Source organism: Telopea speciosissima, chromosome 7, assembly GCF_018873765.1.
Source record: "Telopea speciosissima isolate NSW1024214 ecotype Mountain lineage chromosome 7, Tspe_v1, whole genome shotgun sequence".
NCBI lineage: Eukaryota > Viridiplantae > Streptophyta > Magnoliopsida > Proteales > Proteaceae > Telopea > Telopea speciosissima.
Window position 1 is genome coordinate 27714410 of NC_057922.1, and position 26142 is coordinate 27740551.

Here is a 26142-nt window from a genome sequence, read left to right on the forward strand (position 1 = left end):
GCTAGGGTTTGAATTAAAACGATTTCCCCGATCGTTCGAGAAGTCGCAACGATGAAGTGAACGGAACCTTAAGAAGACGAAACCTTCGAATCTGTTGCTAAAAAACGAGACCCAAAGCCATTCTTCTATCTGCTTCTATTTTTCTTCTTTTCCTTGGCTTCGATATGATCATGGAGGTATTGAGATTCTTCCCTGGCGTTTCCTTCCACACGTTCCTTTTCCATTTTATGAGTACATAAATTGTAACGAAAACCGAGACCGGAAAAGAAGAAAACGGCGATCGGAGAAATTGCAGCGTTCCAAGAAAGGGAGTTCAGAGTTGCTCAAGGTGGATCGGGTTTGGGTAGAGAGCCGGGTTTACCAGGCAGGAAGTGAGTGAAAAATAATTTGAATATGGGTAGTTTAATCTTAGCCGTCGGATTCGCAATCTCCCACGTGTCGAGCCGAATCCTATTTTTTGTCCCTTCGGCCTAGAATAGATTAGAAATCCCCACCCCACCTAATGCCCCATCACATTTCTTTATCCGCTTTTTCAGTTTCTAGGTCTGGAGCTTAAGAAAAACCGCCAAAACATTTCTGCAAATTCCATTCCATTGACGCCATGCCTGGTAGAAGAAGAAGGAACCGCTCGAAAATGGAAGAAGCCAGCAACAAAGGGAAGGAGAAAGTTAAGGAAGATCAAAGCCATATCGGCTCAAGCAACAACGCCCAAATGAAGCTTAAGAACAAAGAAGTAGCAGAGGGTCCTCACATGTTCATAGGAAGCTATCCGCAGTACTTTGGATGTGAAGATTCCGATTCTGATTACGGCTTCGATTTCGGTTATGGTGATGATTACGATTACGATTCCGATTCCGATTACGGTTTGGGTTGCTGCGATGATTTCGAATTCCCCAACCCCTTCAGTTGGAATGGTTTCTCCGATATTTCACGCTACGATGAGGACGGTAACTACTGGGGTGGGTTTTTCCCTTATCCTTTCCCTTGCTACCATGACCAAGAAGAAGATGAAGAGGAAGAAGAAGATAACGATGAATATACATACAGGATGGCTATTCCCCAAAAAGAAGAGGACGAACTGATAGAGAGGCCAATGAACATCGGAGTGATGTCGATGCTCCCTTCAGATGTTGTGTTCGACATTCTTTCTCGATTGCCTATCAAAACTCTTGCAAGGTGCAGATGTGTGTGTAAGGGTATGTGTCGCATTACTTACATACGTCGTTTTATTAAAATGCACCATAATAGAGCAATCCAAGGTGATATTCCTCCTAGTCTTCTGCTTCACGCTAGGTATTGCATTGATGAACTACGTAGTGATATTTACTTGTTACAACATGATACTCGTGATGATACTCTAGATGGCCGTGCTGTTATTGCGAATCCCCGGTTTCTCTCCCAAAAGAAGGAGTTTGAAGTTGTGGGTTCTTGTAATGGCTTGCTTTGTTTGTCTGAGCCAATGTATTATGGTCCTCGATTTGTCTGCAATCCTGTTACAGGGGAGTACATTAGGCTTCCGAAGCCTGATAAGCAAACTGATTTTGACATTGTAGCCGGTTTTGGCTATGATGAGGTGGCTAATGAGTATAAAGTGGTAAGGATGTTGTTCCATTCAATTGATTTGGTGTATGGAAACGGCACTTCGAGTTTTAAATTGGAAGGTGAAGTGTACTCGCTTAGTTTGGGCAAATGGAGAATTATTGGAGATGTGCCATATGCGCTTCGTGGAAAAGCATCGACTGCATTCGTGAATGGAGCTCTTCACTGGATGACAGATGAGTATGGCTCTCTGAATGTGCAAGAACTGATTGTTTCTTTTGACTTGAGTAGGGAGGAATTCCAAGTTGTTCCACCACCCCCAGGCTTTGTCCCAGGTTGGCGGAGCCATAGACTGCATTTAGGTGTGTTAGGGGGATGTCTCTGTTTATTCGATTATTCAACCGATAGGCGGCTTGAGATATGGGTAATGAAGAAATACGGGGTAAAGGGGTCTTGGACCAAAGAATATGTCATCTCACGGAAAGGTTGGGGCCGAGACAGTGGCCAATTTTTACCTTTGAGATTGATGAAAACTGGTGAACTTTTGATGTCGTATAAAGGTGAAGGTCTGGTTTTGTATGACCCTGTGAGGAAAAGATTTAGGGATATTCGGATCCGAGGGCTTCCAACCCGTTTTGAAGCAATAACTCATGTTGGAAGCCTTCTCCCTCTCCGGAATGCTGTTGGATTAGCAAAGAGGTAAGACAAAAAAAAGTTCCCTACCTATTTCCCCTTGTATATGTATCATTTACCATTTTGACCTAAGATGATTTTCATTATGGTATATGTAAGATTTTTTTTTCTTCATTAAGTTATCTGTGTTCTTAACAAATCAACTGAACCTAGAAAATAAGATTGGGCATGGGTAAATAGAGCTTTGATTCAATTTGGTGTTTGTACTGACTATGTTGAAATAGTCATACTATGTTTTTCAGCAATTTCACGTTAAATTTCTGTATTGCTTGCTGTCCAAACCAATTTTCCATTCTGGTCCGAGCCATGTGGTTCCTGTATCCCTATGCCTATTCACTTCTGGAAGTTTGAAGTCCTATGCTTTCTTGGACAAGAAAAGACATTGATAAGCAACTTGAATCGATCCAAATTTCCAAAGGTGGTCTGTTCTTCTTATTCCCTACTGGTGGCACTCTCCCTTCCATAGTTGTGATGCAATGTCCCTTAACTGGTTGGACCAGCATGATAGGCTTTGGAGACCCAAACCTAGACGGATTGACAGATCCGGTCCAACTCGAGATTTTGTTCCAACAAGGGTTGGAATTAGTTTATCTATTTAAGTCTTATTTATTTTGAGTTGACTACATAGGAGTTAGATAAGAGTTTGAGTTTGAGTTGCAAGTTATTTCAATTTTGTAATTAAATAGGAGTCTTGCTATTTCTCTCTTTATATACTTGCATGGAACCCAACAATGAACACAATGAATTGAATAGAAGTTTATTGGGTTTACTCTATGAGAGTGTGTGATTGTGTGATCTCTTTTCCCTTCTCGTATCCAGCCCTCCACCAATTTGGTATCCCTAATGTAGTCCTAGATTGGTAGATAGTCCAACTAGGAGCCAGTAAACCAGGATCTGTTATGAACAAGTGAATCGGCTAGGTCAAAATAGGGTTTTTGGTGAAATTAGGGTTAGGGTTTGATGTATGGGTTATGTCAAGTTGAGGTAGGGGAGTCTATCAGTGAAGGTCCTGAGATGTTTTGATGGATGGAAGTGTGTAAACTTGAATGGAAAGCAAGTTAAGGTTGGGGTTTTAGGTTTTAGAAAAGAGGAAAAGATGGATTTCTAGGGTTTGGCTAGACAGAAGTTAATCAAACTTGAATGGTTTTCTTAGGAGCATATGAGGGATAATCGGTCAGATTTGTAGATTGTTCTGACGGTTGGTTTGGGCTGGGCAGAAATTAGGGTTTTGGGTTTTGATTTGAGATAGGGGAAATTAGGGTTTCAGTGGTTGGGATGGGCAGCAAGGGAGATCGAGTTCTCCTTATGGGTAGAGGGTGTTGTGGTTGACATTTGATGAAGTTCTGATGTCTGGTTAGGTTTGTGGGGAATTTAGGGTATAGGAAAACTGAAAATAACAAAGAGGAAAACTAGGGTTGGGGTTGTAGAGGATTAGAAGAAGAAGGATGGGGATGAGGATGTCTCAAACTTACTGTAGTGGCAGATTACTCTTGGCAACAGCTTGTTTGAGGATGAAACTTGAATAAAAATTTAATCTTTGAACTTGAACTTGAATAAAAATCAGATCTTGCACTTCAAAAGAACCACCCGGGCTTCACATCACAAGGTGTCGATTGGATCAAACACCAATCCCACCAGCCTTGATAAAACATAAGACAATCTCCGAGGGAGAGAACAAAGTTGCAGAGCAGCTTGAGCAGAATTTTCTAAAATAGTGAGGTAAAGAGGAGCGCCACAGTTGTTCTTTATTTATATGGGCCAAAGGCCTAAATTCCTATGTAGCCTAGGAATAAGAAATCCCAGGTTGAGTCTAAATACAAAACACTCCCTCTCTAAATTCGTGTAGAGGTGTGGACCTTAAAATATAACTTAAGTTAAAAAGATTCTATTCTAAAAGAACATTCTAAATTTGCTGAATTGGACCATTGATTCAACCAGTTCAATTTAAAATACTAAAATGAAAATAAACTCAGTATAGGGCTAACCCCGTATGCAACTTATGTACCCCTACTTTAGGCCCGTAAAAGTGACTTATTACATTGAAAACCCATAGGACCAAATGCCCAATATGTTTATAACCCAACCCTGGACTTATTTCTAAGGAAAGAAGCCCAGTTTGATGATAAACCTACATCAATCCCTCTCCTCATTTTGTTCTTTTTCTTTCCTTTTCTTTTCGCCACGGTTATGATCGAACGACACCAGCAGCAACCCCCACCTCCCTTCGTTTGCACACCCAAAAAATAAAATAAAAAAATTGCCTCTATTGCAAAATAGAGATATGGACTCAAAACCCCTAATCCATCCCCCATCTCACAGCAATCCTCTCTCTCCCATCTCCTGCTAAAACCCTACACCCCATTCTATCTTTTGAAATCTCATCATTCTTCTCCAACCAATTTTTGAGATCCCATTGTTCTCTTGGGACTTCATTGCTCTCTTTCTTGTTCTTTGGAGATTTTCTATTTGATCTTGCTTGGGATTAGACCTATTCAGGTTCTAGTTTACATTATTTAGTATCAGAGCCTAACACCTTGTTGGGTTGATACCATTACAAGGAAGATGAAGCCAGGAATTCCTTACTTTGCTGGACAAAATCCATTCCTGTTTCTTGATTGGTTGGATCATCTAGAGGAACATTTTGACTAGTACAACCCAATAGAGGCATAAAAGCTTAGGTTTGTTCACTTCCGATTGATTGGTTATGCTAAGCATTGGTGGAATTCCCATGAAGATAGACTCAGAGCTAGAAGATGTGAACCTAGAACTTGGGAAGAGATGGAACACAAATTGTAGACCAAGTTCTTACCGGAATGTATGCAAAGGAAGCTTTCCTTTCAACACCTTTACCTCCAAAATACATTTATAATTGAAGAGAACTTGAAACATTTATTGCAAAAGTTTGAAACCACGTTTGGTCCCCTCTACCCTCTACCTCCAATGGGATACTACCGTGGAAGTTGTTGAAGTTTTGAAGATGAAAGAGAAACAAGAGAAGGCAAACTCAGTGATCACAACCATTGAATCCATTCCGGAGATGTTGGTGTTTGAACCACAACTTGATGATGAATGAGTTGTTAATGCTGCCCTTGAAGGAGAAGAGTGTGAAGACACTGTGGATGATAACAATGACATCTCTGTGGTTATTGTTGAAGTTCTAGCAGTTTTTGTCATCATGGAAGAATCAGTCCTTGATGTTTCAAATTTTGAGGCATACATTGAAGAGTTTGAAGCAGAGAAGGTTGAAGACACAAGTAGAAGACCCCATGGACATGACTGCTGATTTCGAAGTTGAGCATATAGAGTTCGTCATGCCACCAGAGTGTTTTGAAGAGAAAGTTTCATGCCTTGAAGATTATGTTCAAAACATCCACGAGCTGCCTGAGTATTATTATGGTTTGAAGATAGATGTTCACCGCACAAAGTTGATTCCTCCAGTTTGCAAAATTCAAGGACGAATTTTTTTCAAGCATGGGAGAATTGATGTAGATAAGTCACCTAAAGGGTTTATTTTATTGAAAATAAGCCTTGGGTTGGGTTATATATGTGTTGGGCTTGTGATCCCATGGGTTTACTTTGTAATTGGCCAATTTAATGAGCCTAAAATAGGGGTAGAAAGTAGGAAACGGGATTTACTTCATTAGTATAGTTAGAGTCCTGTTTTGAGTTTGCTTTCTTTATGATTTCACTTTCCTAGTGAATTTGGGTTACCTTATTAGTTAAGGATAGGGTTAGGCCTTTTCTTTTTAGTGTCTAAGTCTATTTTTGAGTCTTCTATATAAGTTGGTAAAGGAGGCAAGGATTGTGTACACAAATTTGAATGAATAGAAAAGTTGTTTATACAATGTTGCAATCCTGAGATAGGATAGGTGAATGGCCTAGGGTGAGATGCCCATTCCATTCCCCCTTCCCTTTCTATTGATTTTTATCATTAAACCCTAATTCTGCCCTAGCCGATCTCAAGAAGCTGTTCAGGTAATCTGGAAATTCCCTGCAAGTTGTTCACATCAATCTCTTGGGTATTCTTATCAATTTCAAGTTGCTGCCAAGTCCAAGATCAGTCACCACTGCAGCTTTAACAACTTCAACTGGTTATTGCTTGGTGGGATTATTTCTTTTGGTTATCTTTTGGGATCTCATCATTGTTCTCCAACCAATTTTTGAGATCCCATTGTTCTCTTGGGAATCCTATTGCTCTCTTTTTTGTTCTTTGGAGATTTTCTATGTGATCCTGCTTGGGATTAGACCTATTCAGGTTCTGATGTTCCTAAAACATAATTTATAAGGTTAATATCAACCTTATCAGATTGAGGTCAGCAAATTGAGGAACTTCTGGCTTCATCTTTCTTGTATTAACATCAACCCTAGGAAGTGATAGGCTCTTATACCAAATGTAGGTAGAAGTCTAAATCCTGCTAGATAGGATCTCGAGTAAAAAACCCCACTCAGAACCCAAAAATTGACTGAAAACTCAAACCTCTCAGAATAATGCCAAACTCTAGGAAACAAGAGTTAATAGGAAGGATAAGGACCCCTCAAAAGATGGGAAACGATCCAATGATCAGTTTGGGAGTAATAAAACCAAAATTAAATCTATCAAGCCAATGGGTTAATAATGTAGTTCTAGATTGGTAGGAGACCAACTAGAAACCAATAACCAGGATATGATATGGACTAAGGAAATTGGCTAGGTCAAAATATGTGAAATTGTGAAATTAGGGTTAGGATTTGATGGGACCTAGGGTTTGATGGTAGGGTTAGGATAAGTTGATGTAGGAGAGTCTTCTAGTGAAGGTCCTGAGGTGTTTTGATGAGGTTAGGTATGTAAACTTGAATGGACAATAGATTAGGTTTAGGGTTTCTGGATTTTGGGAAAGTGGAAGAAGAGGAATCTAGGGTTTAGGATGGTCACCTAGGGCTGATACTGGGATCGAGTTTCCCTTATGATGAGAGGGAAAGTTCAAACCAAGAAAGGTGGGATTTTGATGGCTGGATTGGTCTGAGCGGAGTTTAGGTTATGGCGGTGATGTTCAGAGATGGAGGGGGTGCAAGGATTTGGTTTGGAGGATTAGAAGAAAAAGGGTTTTGGGGTTGGGGTGATGCAGATTTATCATCAAACTGGGCTTCTTTTATTAGGAATAAGTCTAGGGTTGGGTTACATACATGTTGGGCCTTTGATCCCATGGGTTTCTAATGTAATAGGCCACTCTTATGGGCCTAAAATATGGGTAAATAGGTTGCATACGGGATTAGCTCCCATATTTAGTTTTTATTTCCATATTTAGTTTTATTTCCATACTTAGCTTTTTATTTGTTGTATGAAATTATTCTTGAACCTTGCAGAGAAATTCCAGCAACTGATTGTGAATCTTCAAGGGATCTCAGCCTGGGCATCTCACCCTCACAACCTATTTTAGGACAGTGTTGTTGCATGAAAGCAAAATCTTTATTCATAAAATCGTGGGGGCTCAATTGGAGCTCTTACATATTTATATCCTTATGGCTGAAAAGAAAACAGACTCAAACTATGACTCAAAACAGAACTAGGACTTCTAATTAGGATTCTAACTTGCACTAGGACTTCTAACTAGGATTCTAACTTGCACTAGGAATCCTAATTAGAATTACAATTCAATAAAAGACTAATTAAAATACCAAATAAAAATATAATTAAAACCCTAACTTCAGCCCACGATTTAATGCTGGTGCAAGGAATCCCTACACCCACCAGATACCTACTCTACTGCTGCTGTAGGGAAGAATCCCTACACCTGCGGGTGGTTTTAAACAGCCAATTTACATCAGCTCCCCCCCCCCTCTTAAAAACATTTGTCTCCCACGAATGGAGACATGTAGCGCTTGTAGAGATCCGGATCAAGGCGCTTGAAGTTGTCGGCATGAATCCAGGTACTGTCACTATCAGGGCGGTCCTTCCTTTTAACCAGGAAAGAGTAATAACCACGACCACCGCGCATAGTAGTGAACTTGTTGTCAAGCACGTTCTCAATAATGTCATCCGTAGGAGTGGTGAACTGTGGGAGCCGGAGAACATGCTTAGTGGCACCTTCATCTGAATGGTGGCCTACATAGAGAGTGAGATCAGCCACGTTGAGAACATTACTAATCTTTATGGATGGAGGTAGTTCAGGCATGTAGGCACTCAATCAGATGGCCAGATAGAAAGTAATTAGGGGGAAAAAAAAAATTCTGAAATCCTAAATTTGCAGGTTTGAAGTGATTTTAAATAGCAGTCAAATAACAGAACCAAAGGAGTCCAAACTCAGGTCGAGTTGCACCCTAGGGGAGGCCTTTAATATCCCAAAGTTTCACAGCAGACAGCCCAAGGGTTTGGGTTAATCGAAGATCAACTATATGCCTGAAAGTAGACCAAAAACAGAGCATACACAGGAACATCAAATCAGGAATTGATCTCTGATCCGTACTTTGATGATGGTGATAGGATGGACGATGAAAGGGTAACCCACCCTCTTGAAATCAGATAATAAAACAGCTCCAGCAATCAAAGCTATCGAACAAGATCGGACTCAAGTAGTGGCTGGCAGTAGAACAGAACAGAGGAAGAAAAAACTATTTTGATCTATCTCAGATCTGGGTCTCTCACCCACTGTATCACACTAATGTAGTCCTAGATTGGTAGGAGACCAACTAGGAGCCAGTACATTAGGATTTAATATGAACTGGTAGTCCGATTGGGGCAGAATATGATTTCAGGTCAAAATTAGGGTTTGGTTAGGGTTAGGGTTTGAGGTGTTGGTTATGCTAGGCAGGTTTAGAGGAGTCTAGTAGTGAAGGTTACGTTAAGTTTTGATGGAGGAATGTGTGCTGGAATGAATTGGCAGCAAGTTTGGTTTACGGTTTTGAAAGGTGGAAGATGATGGAATCTAGGCCTCTAGGGTTTATAATAACAGGAAATCAGGTGGTTTTTTTTTTTTTGGGTAGCAGGAAATCAGGTGGTTGAATGGGCTTAATATTTAGGTTGAGTGTGGGTAAGGTGGAGGGGAATATATGCTGAAAGTTACGGCAGATGGTTAAATCTAGAGTTATGGAGGTTTCATAGGAGAGATAGGAGAGGGGTAAAAGTGTAATTTCAGACAATTGGCTGGGTGAACGGTAATGAAATTTGGATCGAGTCTCTCTTAGGGTTTGAGAAAGATTCGATCAAAATTTTAGCAGGTTCTAATGGTTAGATTTGGCTGGGTAGAATTCTCGCGAAAATCACCTTGCATGTGACCTTCTAGAAGGGAAGAAGAATAGTTGCAGGTTCAGTTCTAAACTTACTTGTGGATGAAGAACAGATTGGATCAGACTTGGGGTGATGTTGTATACTTGAACAGTGCTTGATGATGTAGAATCACTCTTGAAATCAGAACTTGAATGTAGAACTTGAAGGTAACGGCAATGGAGAAAACAAATAACCAATTCGAACCACTTGGGCTTCCCATCGCAAGGTGTCTATCGGGTCAAACACCGATTCCTTCAAACAATCCACCCGGGCTTCACACCGCAAGGTGTCGATTGGATCAAACACCAATCCCACCAGCCTTGATCAAACACAAGACAAAATCCTCAATGGAGAAGAAGAGAAGCAAAAAGCTTTTAATTAATCAAAATTCGTGTACCATGCTTGCAATAGACTCCTACTCTAAAAAGGAAAGGCCTAACCTAATCCTTGAAACATGGCTGGACTTATAGAGTCCTAATCCAGCCCAGCTTAAATAACAATTGAATAGTCACATGACCGCTTAAGTTGTCGCATGATCACTTAACCAAGTCACATGATCATTTAAGTGATCACATGACCACTAAGAAATCTACTAACTAATTCCGTATGTACCCTTAGTACCCATATTTTAGGCCCATAAAAGTGGCCTATTACATAGAAAATCCATGGGATCGAAGGCCCAACATGTAAGTTACCTAACCCTAGACTTATTCCTAATAAAAGAAGCACAGTTTGATGATAAATCTGCATAAACTCTCCCCAGCTTGAAAAAATTTGTCCTCGAATTTTGCAGTGATGAGGGGAAAACAACTTGTGAGTAACAGCTTTGACCATTCCCAAACAAAACTCTGGTAATGTAGGAACATTAGGAATAAAGTATTCAACCCTAGAAGTTTTCTCTACAAAGTAGTGAGGTGGAATCACAAACTCAATAAACTCTCCAATGCTAGGAATAGCATCAAGGATGGTGACAGCTTTATATGGATTATGGAGTGTACGCTTAGTCTTCCTTAATCACGACCACAGCTGGTACTACTGCTTGAATCGTGTCTTCATGAACCTCTGTAATGCAATCCTTAGCTTTGGTAACCTTCTCATCGAAGACTTGAGGCACAAGCTGCACCTCGTCAAGAACAACATCTTGAATGTCGATGATTTCTTGTGGAGTGTTATCGACCAGCACTTCATCTTCCATAATCTCAGTTTTGTCTACTTTGATCTCTTCAATGTAGACTTCTTCAGTAGAAGCTTCTACATGTTGACTTTCCGTCTTTGAAGCTTCAGGCATTGTCTCTTTCTTTTCATCAAAATTCACTGTGATCACTTCAGCTTTGTCTTGAACTTGTGCTCTCTCAATTTCCTTTGGCAATGTAAATATGTATTCAGCTGCTGATTTAACGCTGGTGATGTCAAATTTCCAACACTCTTCAACTTGCAAACTGATTCTCATGGATGGGGGCTTTAAGTTGTCTTCAGATTTGAAGGCTTTTTGTCGAAGGGAATTTAATACCTTGTTGTAGAGCTTTGAATGTCCGTGGTAAATATTTCTTACTCATATCTTCATCTCTGCCCATGTAACGGGTTCTCTACCATGGTAGTCAAGATAATTCACATGGGTTCTCCACCAATTATGTGCTTGTCCCACTAGCTTAGTATGTGCTAGTCTCATCTTCCTATGCTCAGGCAAATCATACCAATCAAAATAATCATCCAAAACAGCTAACCAAATACCTGTGAATCTGGTCTTCCATCAAATTCCTTCTACTCTAACGCCTCTGGAGGTCTAGGCTGTTCCCAGTACTCTCTTTCTTCTGTGTGTCTTTCCTATCTTACATTCTTACCTGTCTTCTTTGCTCCTCACTGGAGTAGTTTGGTGTTGCTCAATTTGCTGTAATTTTTTATTCATAGCTCTCATTTCTCCAGCTATAGTCCTCTGTTCAGCAGAGAACTTTTGAAGCTCTCTTGCAGCAAAGCAATCTCAAAATACCAATTAATCAATCCTATCTGGCTGTGCAGCCTAACATTGTTTATCCAGACTGAAAAATAAACTCCTAATCCATCTATGAAAACTAAAATATACTCCACTATGAATAGGAGTGCTTACAACTTTGTTGGGAAAAAAATAATATAAGAATAATAACTTACTAATCCTACTTGAACTAGCAATGAAAATAAGGTACCACTAAGCCTAATCCAGTCTGCCCTACCTTGTACCCACATTTTAGGCCTATTAAAGTGGCCTAGTACAAAGAAAACAGATGAGATCAAAGGCCCAATACATAACCCAACCCAAGGCTTATTTCCACTAAAATAAGCCCTTTAGGTGACTTATCTGCATGACCCTGAAATACTTCCTCGATGTTCAGCCAATACTCTGACAGATTCTTGAGCTAGAAGAGTGTCTCCAGGGATGTTTTATTTTGTTATCTTCTCTGCCTTCCTAATTCTTTTTGCATTTTTGGTGGGTTATTTTCCTTCTTTTGTGCTTTCATATGGCGGTTGGTAATGGTTTTGGTTTGATTTACCTCTCATTTAGATATACACAGAAAACCTGACCTTTGCCCATTCCAGGGAAAAGTGTTTAGGTTGAGTCCTGGATGGTGGGATTTTAACGTAAGTGCTGTTTAAAACGGGCTCTCTCTCTCTCTCTCTCTTAAACGGGCTAGGGCAGGTTGAGCACCATTAGCTAAATGCTCAACCAAAACCAACTCTTTATTAATCAGGTTGAAATGCTGAGTGAATACTGCATTTGCATGTCTGGCTTGGGTTTGTTTATATTGAGGTCAGGGAGTGCCATCCATGCTTTTTAGTTGTTTTTCCTTTTGTCTTGCTAATGTCTCCTTTTCCTTTCATGGATTTTTTTTAATCAAAATAGAATTTGTGAATGAAAAATTTATAAAGATATCCTCCTGTTGATTGTTGACACTGTCAAAGGGCAAAAAGGACTTCAAGACTAAAATACGTGGGATACAATAAGAGGTCGGGAATACAAAGCCTTTATAAGAAAGAAGGCATAAAGGAGATGTATTCTGATAAAATTATAGCTTCAGTTATAGGCCAACATAAATGCCCTCGCTAGAGACTAAGCTTAGCTTACTAATCTGCTAAGTTGCTAGTAATCAATTCACGTGACCTGATGATGTATGTTACTAATTCTTTTATTAGTGAAAACGGATGCAATCAACCTGAGCATGATTTGTGTTGACAGTTCTCTTCAGCCTTATAAGTAAGCCTTTTTGTGAGGTTGCCCTTGAAGCTTTACATTCATACATGTTTTATTCGTAGATTAACAACCGTTCATCCTCCTGTCACCTGTAGTCTGATGATTTGTGTACTTGATATTCTGTCAGATAGCAAGGCATTGTACAGTCTTCATTATTGCCTTAAAACCATAGTTGTCATGGCGTCGCCATGGCGTCCTGGCACTGGAGAAGCAAGCATATCGAGCTCCAACATGGATGAGGTACAAATATCGCCCGATATGGCCTCCATGGCGCCGCCATGGACGCCATACCACGATATATGGGCATATCGGTCGATATTAGTGTATAAAACTTAGGTTTTAAAATTTTTTTTTAAAACCATTTAAGAGCTTAAATGCTTTTTCCTTGATTTGTATTGGAGGTGTAACTTGAAAAGTTACACCTGCAATACTCATTAACATAAAAAAATTAAAACCATTAAACAGTACACTATACCCTAATTTTTTGAAACACTATTACTAATTGGAATTGGAATTTGGGAGAAATAGAAATCGCAAAGTGAAAGTTCGAGACAGGAGAGAGTTCATGAGACAGAGACACAGAGACTGAAGGAGTTAAGAAGACAAAGAAGTGAGAAGAAGAAGAAGAACTTTGGCTTCAGTTCCTGCAACTCTCGGCAAGTTCAAACCTTTCCGGCAACCTCCAGGTAAGTAATTTTTTTTTTTTTTAATTTGGATCTTCTTCTTCTTCTCCAATCCTCCCTTCCTCCGGCAATTCGATCCTTCTTCTTCTTCTTCTTCTCACATCTTCGTCTTCTTAACTTCTTCTTCAGTTCTTCTTCTTGCCTTGCAGTTGCAAGCTTGCACACAGTCACGGACCTCCGTTTTTTTTTTTTTTTTTTTCTTCTTCTTGCTTTGCAGTTGCAGGCTTGCACACTGTCACAGACCTCTTGGTTTTTTCTTTTCTTTTTTCTTCTTCTTGCCTTGCAGTTGCAGTCTTGCACACAATCATAGACCTCTCGATTTTTTGTTTCTTCTTCTTGCCTTGCAGTTGCAGGCTTGCACAGAGACAGGTGATTTTTTTTTTCTTCTTCTTGCCTTGCACACAGCCACACATATACACACAGAGACAAGGAGAGAGTCGAGACCGGGGGGGGGGGGGGGAGGAGGGATTTAGTACAGCCAGTAGTTCTCTCGGTTTTTTTTTCTTCTTCTTGCCTTGCACATGCAGGCTTGCACAGTCACAGAGAAGGTGTTTTTATTTTTATTTTTTCTTCTTCTTAACTTGCACACAGCCACTCATACACACACAGAGACAGGGAGAGAGTCCAGAGACAGAAGGGGGGGGGGGGGAGGGATTTATTACAGCCAGTAGTCCATCACTCACACACACACACACAACAACAGCAAGCACATATTCACATCAGCAATTTTTTTTATTATTTATATGAGCTGTTTATTAGGTTTATTCACTGATTTCACTCAATATAAAATTATAAATTGTGTTCTTTTAATTTGTTTTTTTTGTTTTGGTACTTATGTAGATTAGTAGTACACTAATAAATATTACACTTTCATGAATAAAACCATAGTGGATTAGTAGTAGACTTCCCTGTTGATTTTTTATGTTATAGGGTATATATTATAGCATACTAAATAACATTAAAAAATAGAGAAAATAAAAAATAAAACATTGTCGATGACAACTATGCTCAAAACAATTCTAGTAACTTCTGAGGCCTGGTCCTTCGGAGACGTTCTCCTATGAAAAATTGCAGTAGAAAGTAAGATGAATATGGAAATGCTGCTTCTCTTCTCACATCAGCTGTCTCTTTCTCCTTCATGAATGCCCTTTAGCTACAGTAAGTTCCCACCTGTCAATTGTGAACATGTGAGCTTCTGCCTGTTCATGGCATTGAGTCATTGATGAAAGATATGTGGACCAGTAAAAAGTTGAGTGGATTTCCAACTGAAGTGATTGAATTCTCTTCTTGCAAAGTTTTGCTCTTTTTTTCTTTGTCTTAAATTTAATTTCTTGATATTTTTATCAAATATGTGATCCCATGAAACAACTTTCAACTTAATTATATTCTTACCAATGTGTGGAGTTTGCAACTTCATATTCACCCTATTGTGTTTTTCTTTGGCAGAGATAGATTTAACTTCAGCTTCGGAGAATGGTGTTCGAAGTTATTTCCAATTCCTGCCCAGTAATGTTTCCTTTCTCTACTGTGATAATTTAAGTTATTACCCTCACTTTATTGACTTGACTAATATCTGGGATATGCTTTGAGCAGTGAATCAGTAAAGTATGGAGACAAGCAGCCCTCAGAGCATGGGTTGAACCCTGAGGGAAGAAATGGAGAGGACCTTCAATTTTTCAAAAGGCTGGAGCGGGACAGACTTCAAAGGGAAGAAGGTGCTTCTAATGCTGATAAAATGATCGACGATTTTGATGCTTTCCTTAACCTTTTTGGGAAAGGAATGAATATTTATATGGAATCAAGAGGAATATCAGTAAGTGGCCAGAGCTGGGGAAGAGGAGGTGGAGGTGGAAGGGGAGGGGAAAGTGGAAGTGGAAATGGACGGGGAAGGGGAAGGAGAAAGGGAAGAGGCTGGGGAAGAGGAAGGGGCTGGGGAAGGGGAAGAGGAGGGGGAAGTGGAAGGGGAGGGGAAAGTGAAAGTGGAAGTGGAAGTGGAAATGGAAGTGGAAGGGGAAGGGGAAGAGGAAGGGGCACATTCATGTGGAGAGTGAAAGGCTGCAAAACATAATCTGCTTTATGATCTTTTACAGGTCAAGCAGGTGTATATGGAGGTGGGTTTAAGACTTTTTGGGAATGGATGAAATCCCGATTTGCAGTTTTGGGTGTGATGTAGGCAGTATGTGATGCCCTCATTACTTGGTTTCTTGCAAACCTCAAGTCAGTTATGCATCTATCTTCTCCTTTTCCTTTTTTATTTTTGGTTGGTAGTGAACTCTTGACTGGAATAGTTGATAACTCTAGCTTTTCAGATCAGTGAATGTTGGTAGATTTGATTTGAACTGAGATGAGTTACACTATTCCCTACATTTAATAAAAAGACCTGAGTGCATAACTCAAATGAATTGAAAGCTTAGTTGATATCTCTGCACAATATAAAACAAAAGTTTCTTTGGACTTCATCCAATCTCATTTTTAGTATTCCAATTTTACCATTCAATTTTATTTTTCCCCATTTTCAATCCATACGTGATTTGTTTGCTTTTTGGGGAGTACTTTGTCTTCCTTTCCCTGGAGCTCTTCTTGTTCCCCTCTCTCCGTGAAGAAGAATTGTTTGCTTGCTTGATGAAAACTGCATCTATAACTGTCTTCCTCACCCCCAGTTTATTCAATACAAGAGTATTCGTAAAACCAGAAACAAAAGCTTTATTTGCTGAGTGAGGAAGACGGAGGAATCCAACAGTTGGGAGGAAGAACAACATTCTTACCCTGACCTCCCTTTGTATTCTCATCCTACTATGAATTACAGATGCTGAAGGACTTCATTTCTGATCCTCCTGCTTGGGTTTCTCTCTCTTGGGTTTCTTTTCCGGTGCTGTGACTTGCTTATGCACCCTCTTGTGAGTTTAAAGAACGATTGTTTCTGAGTTCTCATTTTATTGGTTTTGCAGATCAAACATATGGAATCTATATTTTTAGTGCCAATTACTAATTTCGTTTAATTTTTCCTGTCAATTTGAATGTTGGAATTTAATCAATCTGTTAGACCAGTAACCTATATGTTGAATGGTTTGAATTGAAATTGCATGAAAAATGACAATGCAATTGGTTAATTTAGCATTTGTACCTAAACGGTAGCTAGCCACTCTAAATCAGGACCAAATCCGTACGCACACAACCTGCACAAGGTCAAACCCAACCCAACCAATATGAAATTTCCCTATCATCTATTTTCAAATTCTTTCACCTTTATCCTCATTGTTTTTAACTTATATTGTGCTCTCCCGATAACAATTTTCCATTTGCCTTTTTCCACTCTTTCCGTGTCCCATAGGATTCTATTGTCTTGTACTTCATGGCTTGTGTTCTGAATGCATGGGTTACTTTCTCAGGCCTATGTAATGGTTTTATTAAGTCCACCTTTTCCTCAGTTTATTTTTATTTATTTTTAAACAAATTTCTATATATATTTAAGTATCAAGAAATAAACTGCTCTAGTATCAACTACTTTACCAAAATGCAACCAACTGAAAACCAACAACCCATCCAAAACAGTGCAAGTTCAGTCCAATTCACTCACTATTATCTCTGAACGTAGAAGGATATCCTCTCATGTCATTGTACATTCAAACAAAACATTCTAGTTCAGTTTCAATTTTTCAAGCCTATTTTATGTTACTTGAGGCTCCATTTGTTTCAGCGTAAAATAATCAGAAAACAAATTCACTGCAAAATTAGATTTTCTGCCGTTTGTTTTGTAATTTAGAAAATTTTCAGGAGGGAAAATTTGACCAAGATGTATGCATTTACCAGAAAACACCTTGAAAAAACATTACGCCTGAAATAAGAGTAAAATAGCTGAAAAAATATTAAATGCTTTTGTGCCCGATAAAATCAAAAGAAACAAAACGAGCCAAGGGCAGGTAGCTCAAGAGTGATAATCATAGCCCCCCGCAGCAATCACGTAGAGGTCTGGCCCAAGAGCTCTATTTTCTGTAGATGAAGCTGAAGTGGTTGAAGAGTTTTTTTTTTTTTTACCCATTTCCTTCACTTGATTAATTTCGTTGAAGAGAGACTTCAATCGGTCCTTCAATGTTGCAGCCTGCCATGGTGAGATTCAAGTAAAACTCTCGCCCCAGCCCCAAAGAAGCTCCTCTCACCATCGCAACCCTTCCATCCAACCAATTCCATGGCGCCAGTTTTCTCTTACTTCGATGTTTCCCATTACTTCTTCGATTTCTCTGCTCAATTTTGAAATGCCTTCTTCAATTCCTATCCTACAGAGAGAGTCATGTCTCCCCTTGGACCCGTGAGAGTTTTGTGCAAGATTGAAGGGTCTGTGTTATTCAGGGAGATTGATGGAAGCCGTTGGCATCTATACTGGATCACCTCTGAAACCTCAAAACTAATGCTCTTCTATTGCAAGAATGCTTTTTTAGAAAACAATCCAATAAAGGGAGAAGTATCCATGCTCAAATTTGGATTTACCCCTTGTCAGTTTCTGCAGGCCAAAAATAGAGATCTGGAAACTGTTAATTCTTGACCCAAGTTTAGTTTCATGGAATGCCATGATCTCAGGGTATGTGCAAAAGGGTCTTGAAGAGATAGGACAGTATGGTTCAAAAGAAGCTAAAGCAATTAGCATCATCAAGCTGAAGGACTGGCTTGGTGACGAAGGTATTTTGAGGGTAGAAGTGATTAAGATGCCAAGGGTCTGGGGAAGGAGATTTCTTCTCGAGCTGAGGAATCTTTTTGAATGGCAGATTAGATATCTTATTAAGAACATTATCTCAATTGTAGATGGTTAATTTCCTTTCCTATTTGTTTTGTTGTCTTCCTTTGTCTAAAGATGTTGGATTCATGAAGAAGGTAAGAAGGCAAGGATGATGATTCTTTTGTTTTCCATATCAGATTAGAATCTTTTTTTTTTTTTTTTTTTTTTTATAAAACCTCTATTGGATCCATGTAGCCAATCCCATTCAGTTGGGATAAGGTTATGATTGTTGTATTGAGTATCTTGATTCATGCTCCGTTTTTTGTTAATGGCAGTTCTTTGTACCTGAACAATTGATCAGCAATCTAAGAAGACGACGACCAAACATGTTACGCACAAAAAAAAAAAAGATCAAAATTTTGAAATGCATCATATTTTACGCCCTGAAAACAATGGAAAATTTTTTCTATGTAAAATTTATATAGAAAATTTTACATTGAAACAAACAGAGCTTTGAGGGAAAATCTTGTTACCATCAACAAATGCATTGTAACCATGATTTTCATTCTTCCTCATGGAAGAGTGATGTGAAGAATCCGACTGTTGGATATCTAAGAAATGATCTGGATTAGTTACATGTCCAATGTCAGTCTCAAATTCAATTATTTATCCCTCCATGTAATGGCATACCCTCTCATGTATCCAATGCACCCCCATATAGACCCTTGCATCCTCTTTGTTGTCGTTATTTTTTAAAGGTTTGTCGTGACCAATGCCGATTAGGCAGAAACTTGACATGCAAATAGGGAACCATGGGGCCTTTATGTTTACAAAATTTCAGTCCCATCTGAGTTGCAGAAATGGTAAATGGTTAAAAAAAGTCAAATATCGCCGAAGTGTTGAGAATAAGTTAAACCCATTATCCTTGAAAATCTTAAGAGTGAGCACGATCAATCCTTGATTGAATTCAAATGTTTAAGAGTTTGCTTTGAAGAAAATCACTCTATGGGTTAAGACGTTAGGTTACATTCAATTTTGAAGATCACATTCTTGCCTTCTTGCTCCTACCTTGCATTTTGGGCACCTAGCAAGACCAGCTCAGCAGCAAATTAAAATCCAAGCCACTCCATTTTTTTGTGTATTTAGAACTGTACGTTTGCCAGTTCTCAACTGCAATAAGTTATTCACGCATATTAATGTATTAGAATTGCTATCAAACTCTTGCAACAAATCTACTAAACGATTCCAAACGCTTTCAATGTATTAGGATTGTTTGGTATGCATTCCAAGAAATTGCACCAAACACCATCTTAATTTCAAAAAGTTCATTATACGATTTCAAAACGCTTTCAATGTATAGCTTTATATTTCAATCTCTTTAACCATGATTTCTAGTTGAGATCTCAAGGGATGGGATGTCTGGATCCACAAAGTGTTGAGGTTGAGAAGTTAAGATGACAAATATACGTAAAATAAATAGTGGATTCAGATGTTTAGGATCATGGGTGGAAGACAAAGGCTATGTTTAGTATGACATTCCAAAAATGCATACGAAAAGCAACCTTAGAATTCTTTCAAATGAGTATAGATAGAATATAGTGAATTCTAACTAGGACAAGGACACAACCATTAGAAAAGAGAAGACAACAGAAAAGTTTCGAGAAGCCATAGACAATATGTAGGTTGCGAGGGAAATTAAAGGGAAGGGAAGTTACTTTTCAAACCTAACAGTGATTTTTTTTTTATGAGAAGAAAAGCTTTATTAAATTAAGCAAAAAGGAAAGAAATTACATCATTTGAGATGTGGAGATTGAGTTTTTCAATTCAAGCCCTCAGAGCTAGTTCATGGGCTATAGAAATTCAATCCTGATATTGTTTTAGATAACATACTTTAGAATGGCATTTAATTATCCTAATGTCCAAGAGGAAAGTATAAATATCCCATGGCCAATTCTCATTTTCTTCTTCCAATCATCCAACCAAATTTTGGCAATCAGTTCAAACGGCTACTATTGTGATGCCTAAATCCCTTGCTCTTTGTAAACCTTGGTACATGGCCCTTGCTTTGGATTTATGCGTGTTTCTTGCAAACCCAAAAACCATCACAACACCAACAATTTATATTATTAAAAGCAAAAACTGATATCCGCCCAGCTTCATTAGTCCCTTTAACAAAGCTCCCATCACAAATGACAGTACAACTTTCAGAAAGAAGCTCACAATAATTAGATATGGATAACATTAAGGGTTTGGGGACAACATACTCACAATCTAATGGAAGATAGTTCAAATCAACAATCCATCTCTCAATGCTTTTCATGATCATCATTGAATTGGGGGCGGGGACTTAGTTACAATCAAATGGTTCCTTGAAATCCACAAGAAATAATATGTGATAGTGAAATAAGAAAAAAGATATTTCCTTTCTAGTCTATGTAAATCAGCTGCATAGAACATTTAGAGCCTCAATTAAGGAAGAGCCATGTATAAATTCAGAACTAAACCCTAAAATTCCTGCTGCCCAATTTTTTTTTTTTTTGAGAAAGAATTAGAGCAAAAGATGTCAAATAGATTCTTTTTCCAATCGACAAAACACACCTATTATCTATGTTTAAGAAACAACATAGCTCATCTTTCGTTGTAGGCCCTTTATTCAACAATTTCCACAAGAAGACTCGAAATTTATGATGCATTTTTTATTTCCACAATAGAGACCATACTATCAGAGACTGTGATTGTCTAGATGAATTTTGAACAGATTCTTGAGAATTAGATGAGTAAACATAAGACAAAAATCTTGCCATTGTCTTTAGTTATCAAAACTCCATTTTTGGAACAAGGACAGAAAAGAAAATTATCATGCACAACTGATGCAAACGAAATTTTAGTAATGAGATGAATAATATCACTAGAAAATAAAGAACTAAGCAAAGGTAAATTCCAAAACCTCTCAGTCAAGGCATAGAAACTTTAGAAATAGATGGGAGAATGGTTCAATTCACACCAAGAAAAACCTAATTCCAACGAAAAATCCATGGGTCTTTCCAAACATCATTTGATTTCCCAATCCCAACTTTCCAACACACAAGTTCTTTCAACCCTGGAACTACATGGGCAATACCATTCCATACCCATGATCCTTGGTTTAAAATCAGAGGCAAGAACCCATGGTTTTTTTTTTTGGAAAAATTATACTGCCACCCCCTGAGGTTTGTATTAAATACAGAGCGACCCCCTGTATTTCTAAATTATACAGCCACACCCCCTGAGTTTTGGTTAGTTGTTACAATCCGCCCCATTCCGTTATATCATTCCCATTAAGTGGTAAGGTGTTGATAATTCATGACATAAAATGACTAATGAACCCCTATTAGGGGTGTGAGCTTATCACCCCCTTCTTATCCTCTCATTACTCCATCTCCGTCGCTCACATTCTGCGGTTTTGATTCTCCATCTCCATCAGTTTCTCACCCATTCCCTCTTTCTTTCTCTCGTTCACAACCTTTGCTATTGAAGCATAGTGTCTCTTGCAATTTTTTTATTCAACATTCTGCAAAACAGAGATGTATAAATGAATACCTACAACTCCTCGCAGAACAGAGGAGTCCCTCACCACTTCTCTCCCCTTCCCATTCTCTCATTACTCCATCTCCGTCACTCACATTCCGCAGTTCTGATTCTTCACCTCCATCAATTTCTCGCCCATTCCCTGTTTCTTTCTCTCGGTCACACCCTTTGCTATAGAAGCATAGTGTCTGTTGTTGAGACTTAGGAGAAAAGCATAGTGTCCGTTGCAATTTCTTTATTCAAATGCATTCTCCTCTTTGATGAATCTGACCAAAAACCTTACCCTTCAAATGACTGATATCCTTAGGTGAAGTCTTCGTGGTTTTCAGATGGGAAATCTCAATAGGAATTAGCCAGAAGACAAGCGATTGTTTACTCATCAAATGCTCCAAAAGTTAAAAGGGTCATGGAGTTGGAGAAGAATTAAATCTCTTCCGGTAATTTGTTGCAATCGATATTGCTCTTACGAATTCATTCCCTTACCCTGCCTGTCGTCAAAAACTTTACCCCATGAATCATGATAAGACGAGTTTCTCAGATTAAGAGACGGTGAGTGAGGTTCTTGTTAGTGGAAGGAAAGAAAAGAATATAAGAAGGGGATGGATTAAAGGGTTCAGTTAGTGGAAGGGAAGAGATGAAGTGGGTCGGTCCAGAGGCAAAAGGAAAATAAGAGATTTCGGTTTGGACTGTGAAATAGAGAATGGGATTGGATGATTTCAGTTATGAAATGGAGATGGTGAATGACCGATTAAGTTTCAGAGAATGGATGAAGTGAGATTGGAAGAAGATTTGGCTGGGATTTCAATTAAGTTCGGGTAATTGAATTTCACGGTCGTAGTTTGACCTGAAGTCAGGGCATCTAGACTGGTGAAAGCAGAGGGAATAGCAGATTGGGTTTGCAGATTTTTTAGGGCTAATAGAGAATGAATGAGAGCAGGAAAAAAAAATCCGAGAGAGAATAGAGGGAGAAGAGATGAGGGAGAGATGACATATGCAGTGGAGTTGTAGGTCAGCGATGGAGACAACTTCAAATTTGGGGAAGAAGACAACAGGAAAAAGGGTTTTTCTATTTTAGAAGAGGGCAAAGTTGGTATTTAAAATGTATTATTTAACACCGTCCACTCAAGGGGTGTGGCTGTATAATTTAGAAACACAGGGGGTCGCTCTGTACTTAATATAAACCTCAGAGGGTGGCAGTGTAATTTTTCCCTTTTTTTGAAGGAACTTTTATAATCATTACCCAACATGATCGGATAAACTACTTAAATTCCTTATCATATTTAGTAATGATGCTTTTTAGATGTAATTTTTATTTTATTTTTCAAATCTAAGGGATTTAGATGCAAAGTGAAATGTTAAGGCCAAAAACAGAATGATTGGAGTTAGCGACTTAACCATATAAGGTAATGATCACCAAAGTTTCTTTATTAGGTTTGAAAATTTTCACTTTCCTTCCCTTGAATTACCCTTGCAATCCAAATAAAACTGAATGTCATATTCAAACTTTAATAGTACACATAACTAGAAGGATCGAGTTTTTCTTCACCCATAGTGAAGCAGAAATCCCTTATTCGATGGTCGTCATTACGATTCGATGAATATCTAAAAACAGTTAAAGACATTTCGGACCTCCAACATATAGGGAGTAGGTAATTATAACAGAAAATTTGTGGGTGAATCCTTCATCGTGGTTGAAGTAAAATTTCCCTTAAGTATAGGATACCAAAATATAGTAAGACATTGATAGTTTTTGGTTTTATGCAGTTGCTAAAGAGACCTTAGTGATTGACTTATAATGTTGAATATGGACATGCCCGCAACATTCTATAAAAGAGCTTGTTGGAATTAGTATTTAACTTTAGCACCGAATATTTCTTGTAGTAATGCTCCCACTAGTAGTCTTTTGTACCCCATTCTAATAAATGGAGTATACAAATTCCTGTGGATTTAGGTGAAAAATTGCTTGGTATAGATATAAGAAGATGGAGTTATTAAGATCTAAACAAAAAATGTAGGTTAAACTGGTGAGCGGGGAATCTTCATGTACGTAAGCGTATATGAACGACTCACAACCGTTCAAATAGAATCCAATCTGTGAGAATATCCCATCTGAACGACTGTGAATCGTTCACATACGCTCACGTACGTGAAGATTCACCAGACTCGTTAAACTGTGCATGGCAGGAAAATTTGACGGGTATTGTTAAGAGGGTGGAACGAAAGCTTGTCAAGTTTTTGTTGACTTGTTCCTAGTTGTTCTCTTTGTGGGCTATCTAATGAGTTATCATGAAAGCATTTGTTTTCCTCTTGTTCTTTCTCTAAACATATTTGGTTTGTTGGACCATTGGGGTGGCACAGGAAAATCCTTCGATCTCCGTTGATTTATAATCTTTTTTAGACCATAGCGAGCTCTGACTTTCCTTCTGTAGAATTAAATTGTGTTAGTTGTTTCTACTATCGTTATGCATGCTATTTAGATGCAACATAGTAAATGTGTTTTTCAAAACGCTCTACCTTCTAGCACGGATCATGTCCTTGTACAAGTACTGTCCAAGGCTCTCTGTTTCTAGCTTCTTAACCTTTTTCTTCCCCTATTTCTTTGTCTGAATACCATTTGCTTGTGTCATTGGCTGAATATCAGGTTTTAGTGATGGCTATTTTAATCATTATGATTTTTAGTGGTTGTGCTTTTGTAGTTCTCTTTCAATCTAAATTTCACTATGCTGCTTTGAGTTATGCCCTAGGGATCTTGTGGGGATAGCAACAAGCTTTGGCAAAGGATGTTAAAAAAACTCTATTTGAAGAAGGAAACTTCAAACTGCTTTGAACGCGATCTCGCTATCTTAAAGGAGATATTTGCTCTACACGGCAAATTCACCTTCAGGAATCAACAAAGCAATAAATATAAAACACAGAACTCCACTTAGAGATACTGAATTGCAAGAGAGAAAGATAATTCATTTGAATACAAAACTTCTATTTAATAGAAGTGGAGCACCTCTTCTGAATAGACATATCTATTCATTCTGTATCCATTAGATCGATTGCCATCTGATCTAATGGTCCAGATTAAATTAGAGATGAACCTGTTCACAACGGTCATATCCTATCAGACGTGACCGTAGGATCTTCTAATCCGACAGATCTGATTATTTCAAAAAATCAACGTACCAGATCAGATATCGTGATGCAAGCGTGCAAAGTGCTAATTGCGTGCGTACGCCACTAACGCCTCTACAGCCCACTGCCCACGCCGTGCTTGCTTGTGCGTGTGTGCGGACGACTACGCCGTCCTCGCATATACACCGTAGAATGTCTCCCTTTTTCGATTTAATTCAAGAGATAAAGAAGATAATATAATAAATACCATTTATAACTCTTATAGTTTTCTGATGTAGGACTAAAGCACTTTTTCCAAAATAACTAATTATTTATTTAATCTCTTATTTATTACAATCTATTTAACAATCCCCCACTAGATTGTAATAAACATCTTAATATCTCTAACTACATAGTTATGTATACGAAAAGGTTGGCTTGACATTAAACCTTTAATTAGTGTAAGTATTTCAGAGTCGTAATGTAGAATGTGATTGACTTAGCATTAAACCAATTCTTACAAGTATTAAAATAAAAAATACCACACACAACTATGATTGATTCTATGTCAAAATCTATAACATAGTAACACTCTTACGGCCCTATGCTCTATCCTGAATTCGGGACCAATTGCAAGAATAAACCCTAAATTCTTGTTTAGAAACGACACCATTTCAGTATTCATATAGGTAAGTTCTTCTTTAGTATCTCTGTTATTGTAGATACTCTTACTTTATAAAAAAAAACCTTATTAAAACTTCATAAAAGTTACCCTCAACTCATAACAGTTAACATTGATACTTTTTGGGCTATTAATTTTAATGTTTTTACAATCACTTAACAGTAGCTAGTTATTACCCATTAAACCTTATTCATAAGGTTGGGTTCCCACTGCTGGTGACTATAAGGGTTTCAGCCCCATTCCTTTGGATGTACCTTCTAGAAGCTCCCTAGGTAGGCTTTTCGTAAAAGGATCTGCTAAATTATTGTTAGACTTTACATACAGAATGGTAACTATACCATCTCGGATCAATTGTCTAATATATTTATGTCTTAAGCTTATATGTCTAGGCTTTCCGTTGTAGATCTTATTATAAGCATCGATTGTGGCCACAACTCTATATCCAGTAACATATTTCTAAGCCATTCTGCTTCTTTTCCTGCTGCTCCCAAAGCTATAAATTCAGACTCCATAGTTGAATGTGAGATACAAGTTTGCTTCTTTGAAGCCCAAGATATGGTTCCACCAGCTAGTGTGAAAATCCATCCAGATGTGGACTTATTATCACCTCTACTGGTGATCCAACTAGCATCCGAGTATCCCTCTAACATTGCTGGAAAGTTTTTATAAAATAAGTCAAAGTTCATAGTCTTCTTAAGATAT

The 26142-nt window shown here is 38.4% G+C and overlaps 1 protein-coding gene across 1 annotated transcript; it reads left to right on the top strand.

The window, feature by feature from the left end:
• Window positions 1–959: 959 nt before the first annotated feature.
• On the top strand, window positions 960–18186 carry LOC122668409 (F-box protein At3g07870-like). The gene is made up of 5 exons (XM_043864977.1): window positions 960–2238; window positions 14828–14887; window positions 14975–15384; window positions 15472–15550; window positions 17886–18186. Exons 1-5 carry the CDS (start codon window positions 1049–1051, stop codon window positions 18184–18186), a joined length of 2040 nt encoding a protein of 679 aa, XP_043720912.1. The 5' UTR covers window positions 960–1048.
• Window positions 18187–26142: the final 7956 nt, after the last annotated feature.

Coding starts and splice junctions, on each gene's coding strand:
- LOC122668409 (XM_043864977.1), top strand. CDS start 1,049: ATGGCTATTCCCCAAAAAGAAGAGGACGAACTGATAGAGAGGCCAATG. Junction 2,239..14,827: donor GCTGTTGGATTAGCAAAGAG/GTAAGACAAAAA, acceptor TTTCTTTGGCAG/AGATAGATTTAACTTCAGCT. Junction 15,551..17,885: donor TTTGCAGTTTTGGGTGTGAT/GTAGGCAGTATG, acceptor CAGTTTCTGCAG/GCCAAAAATAGAGATCTGGA.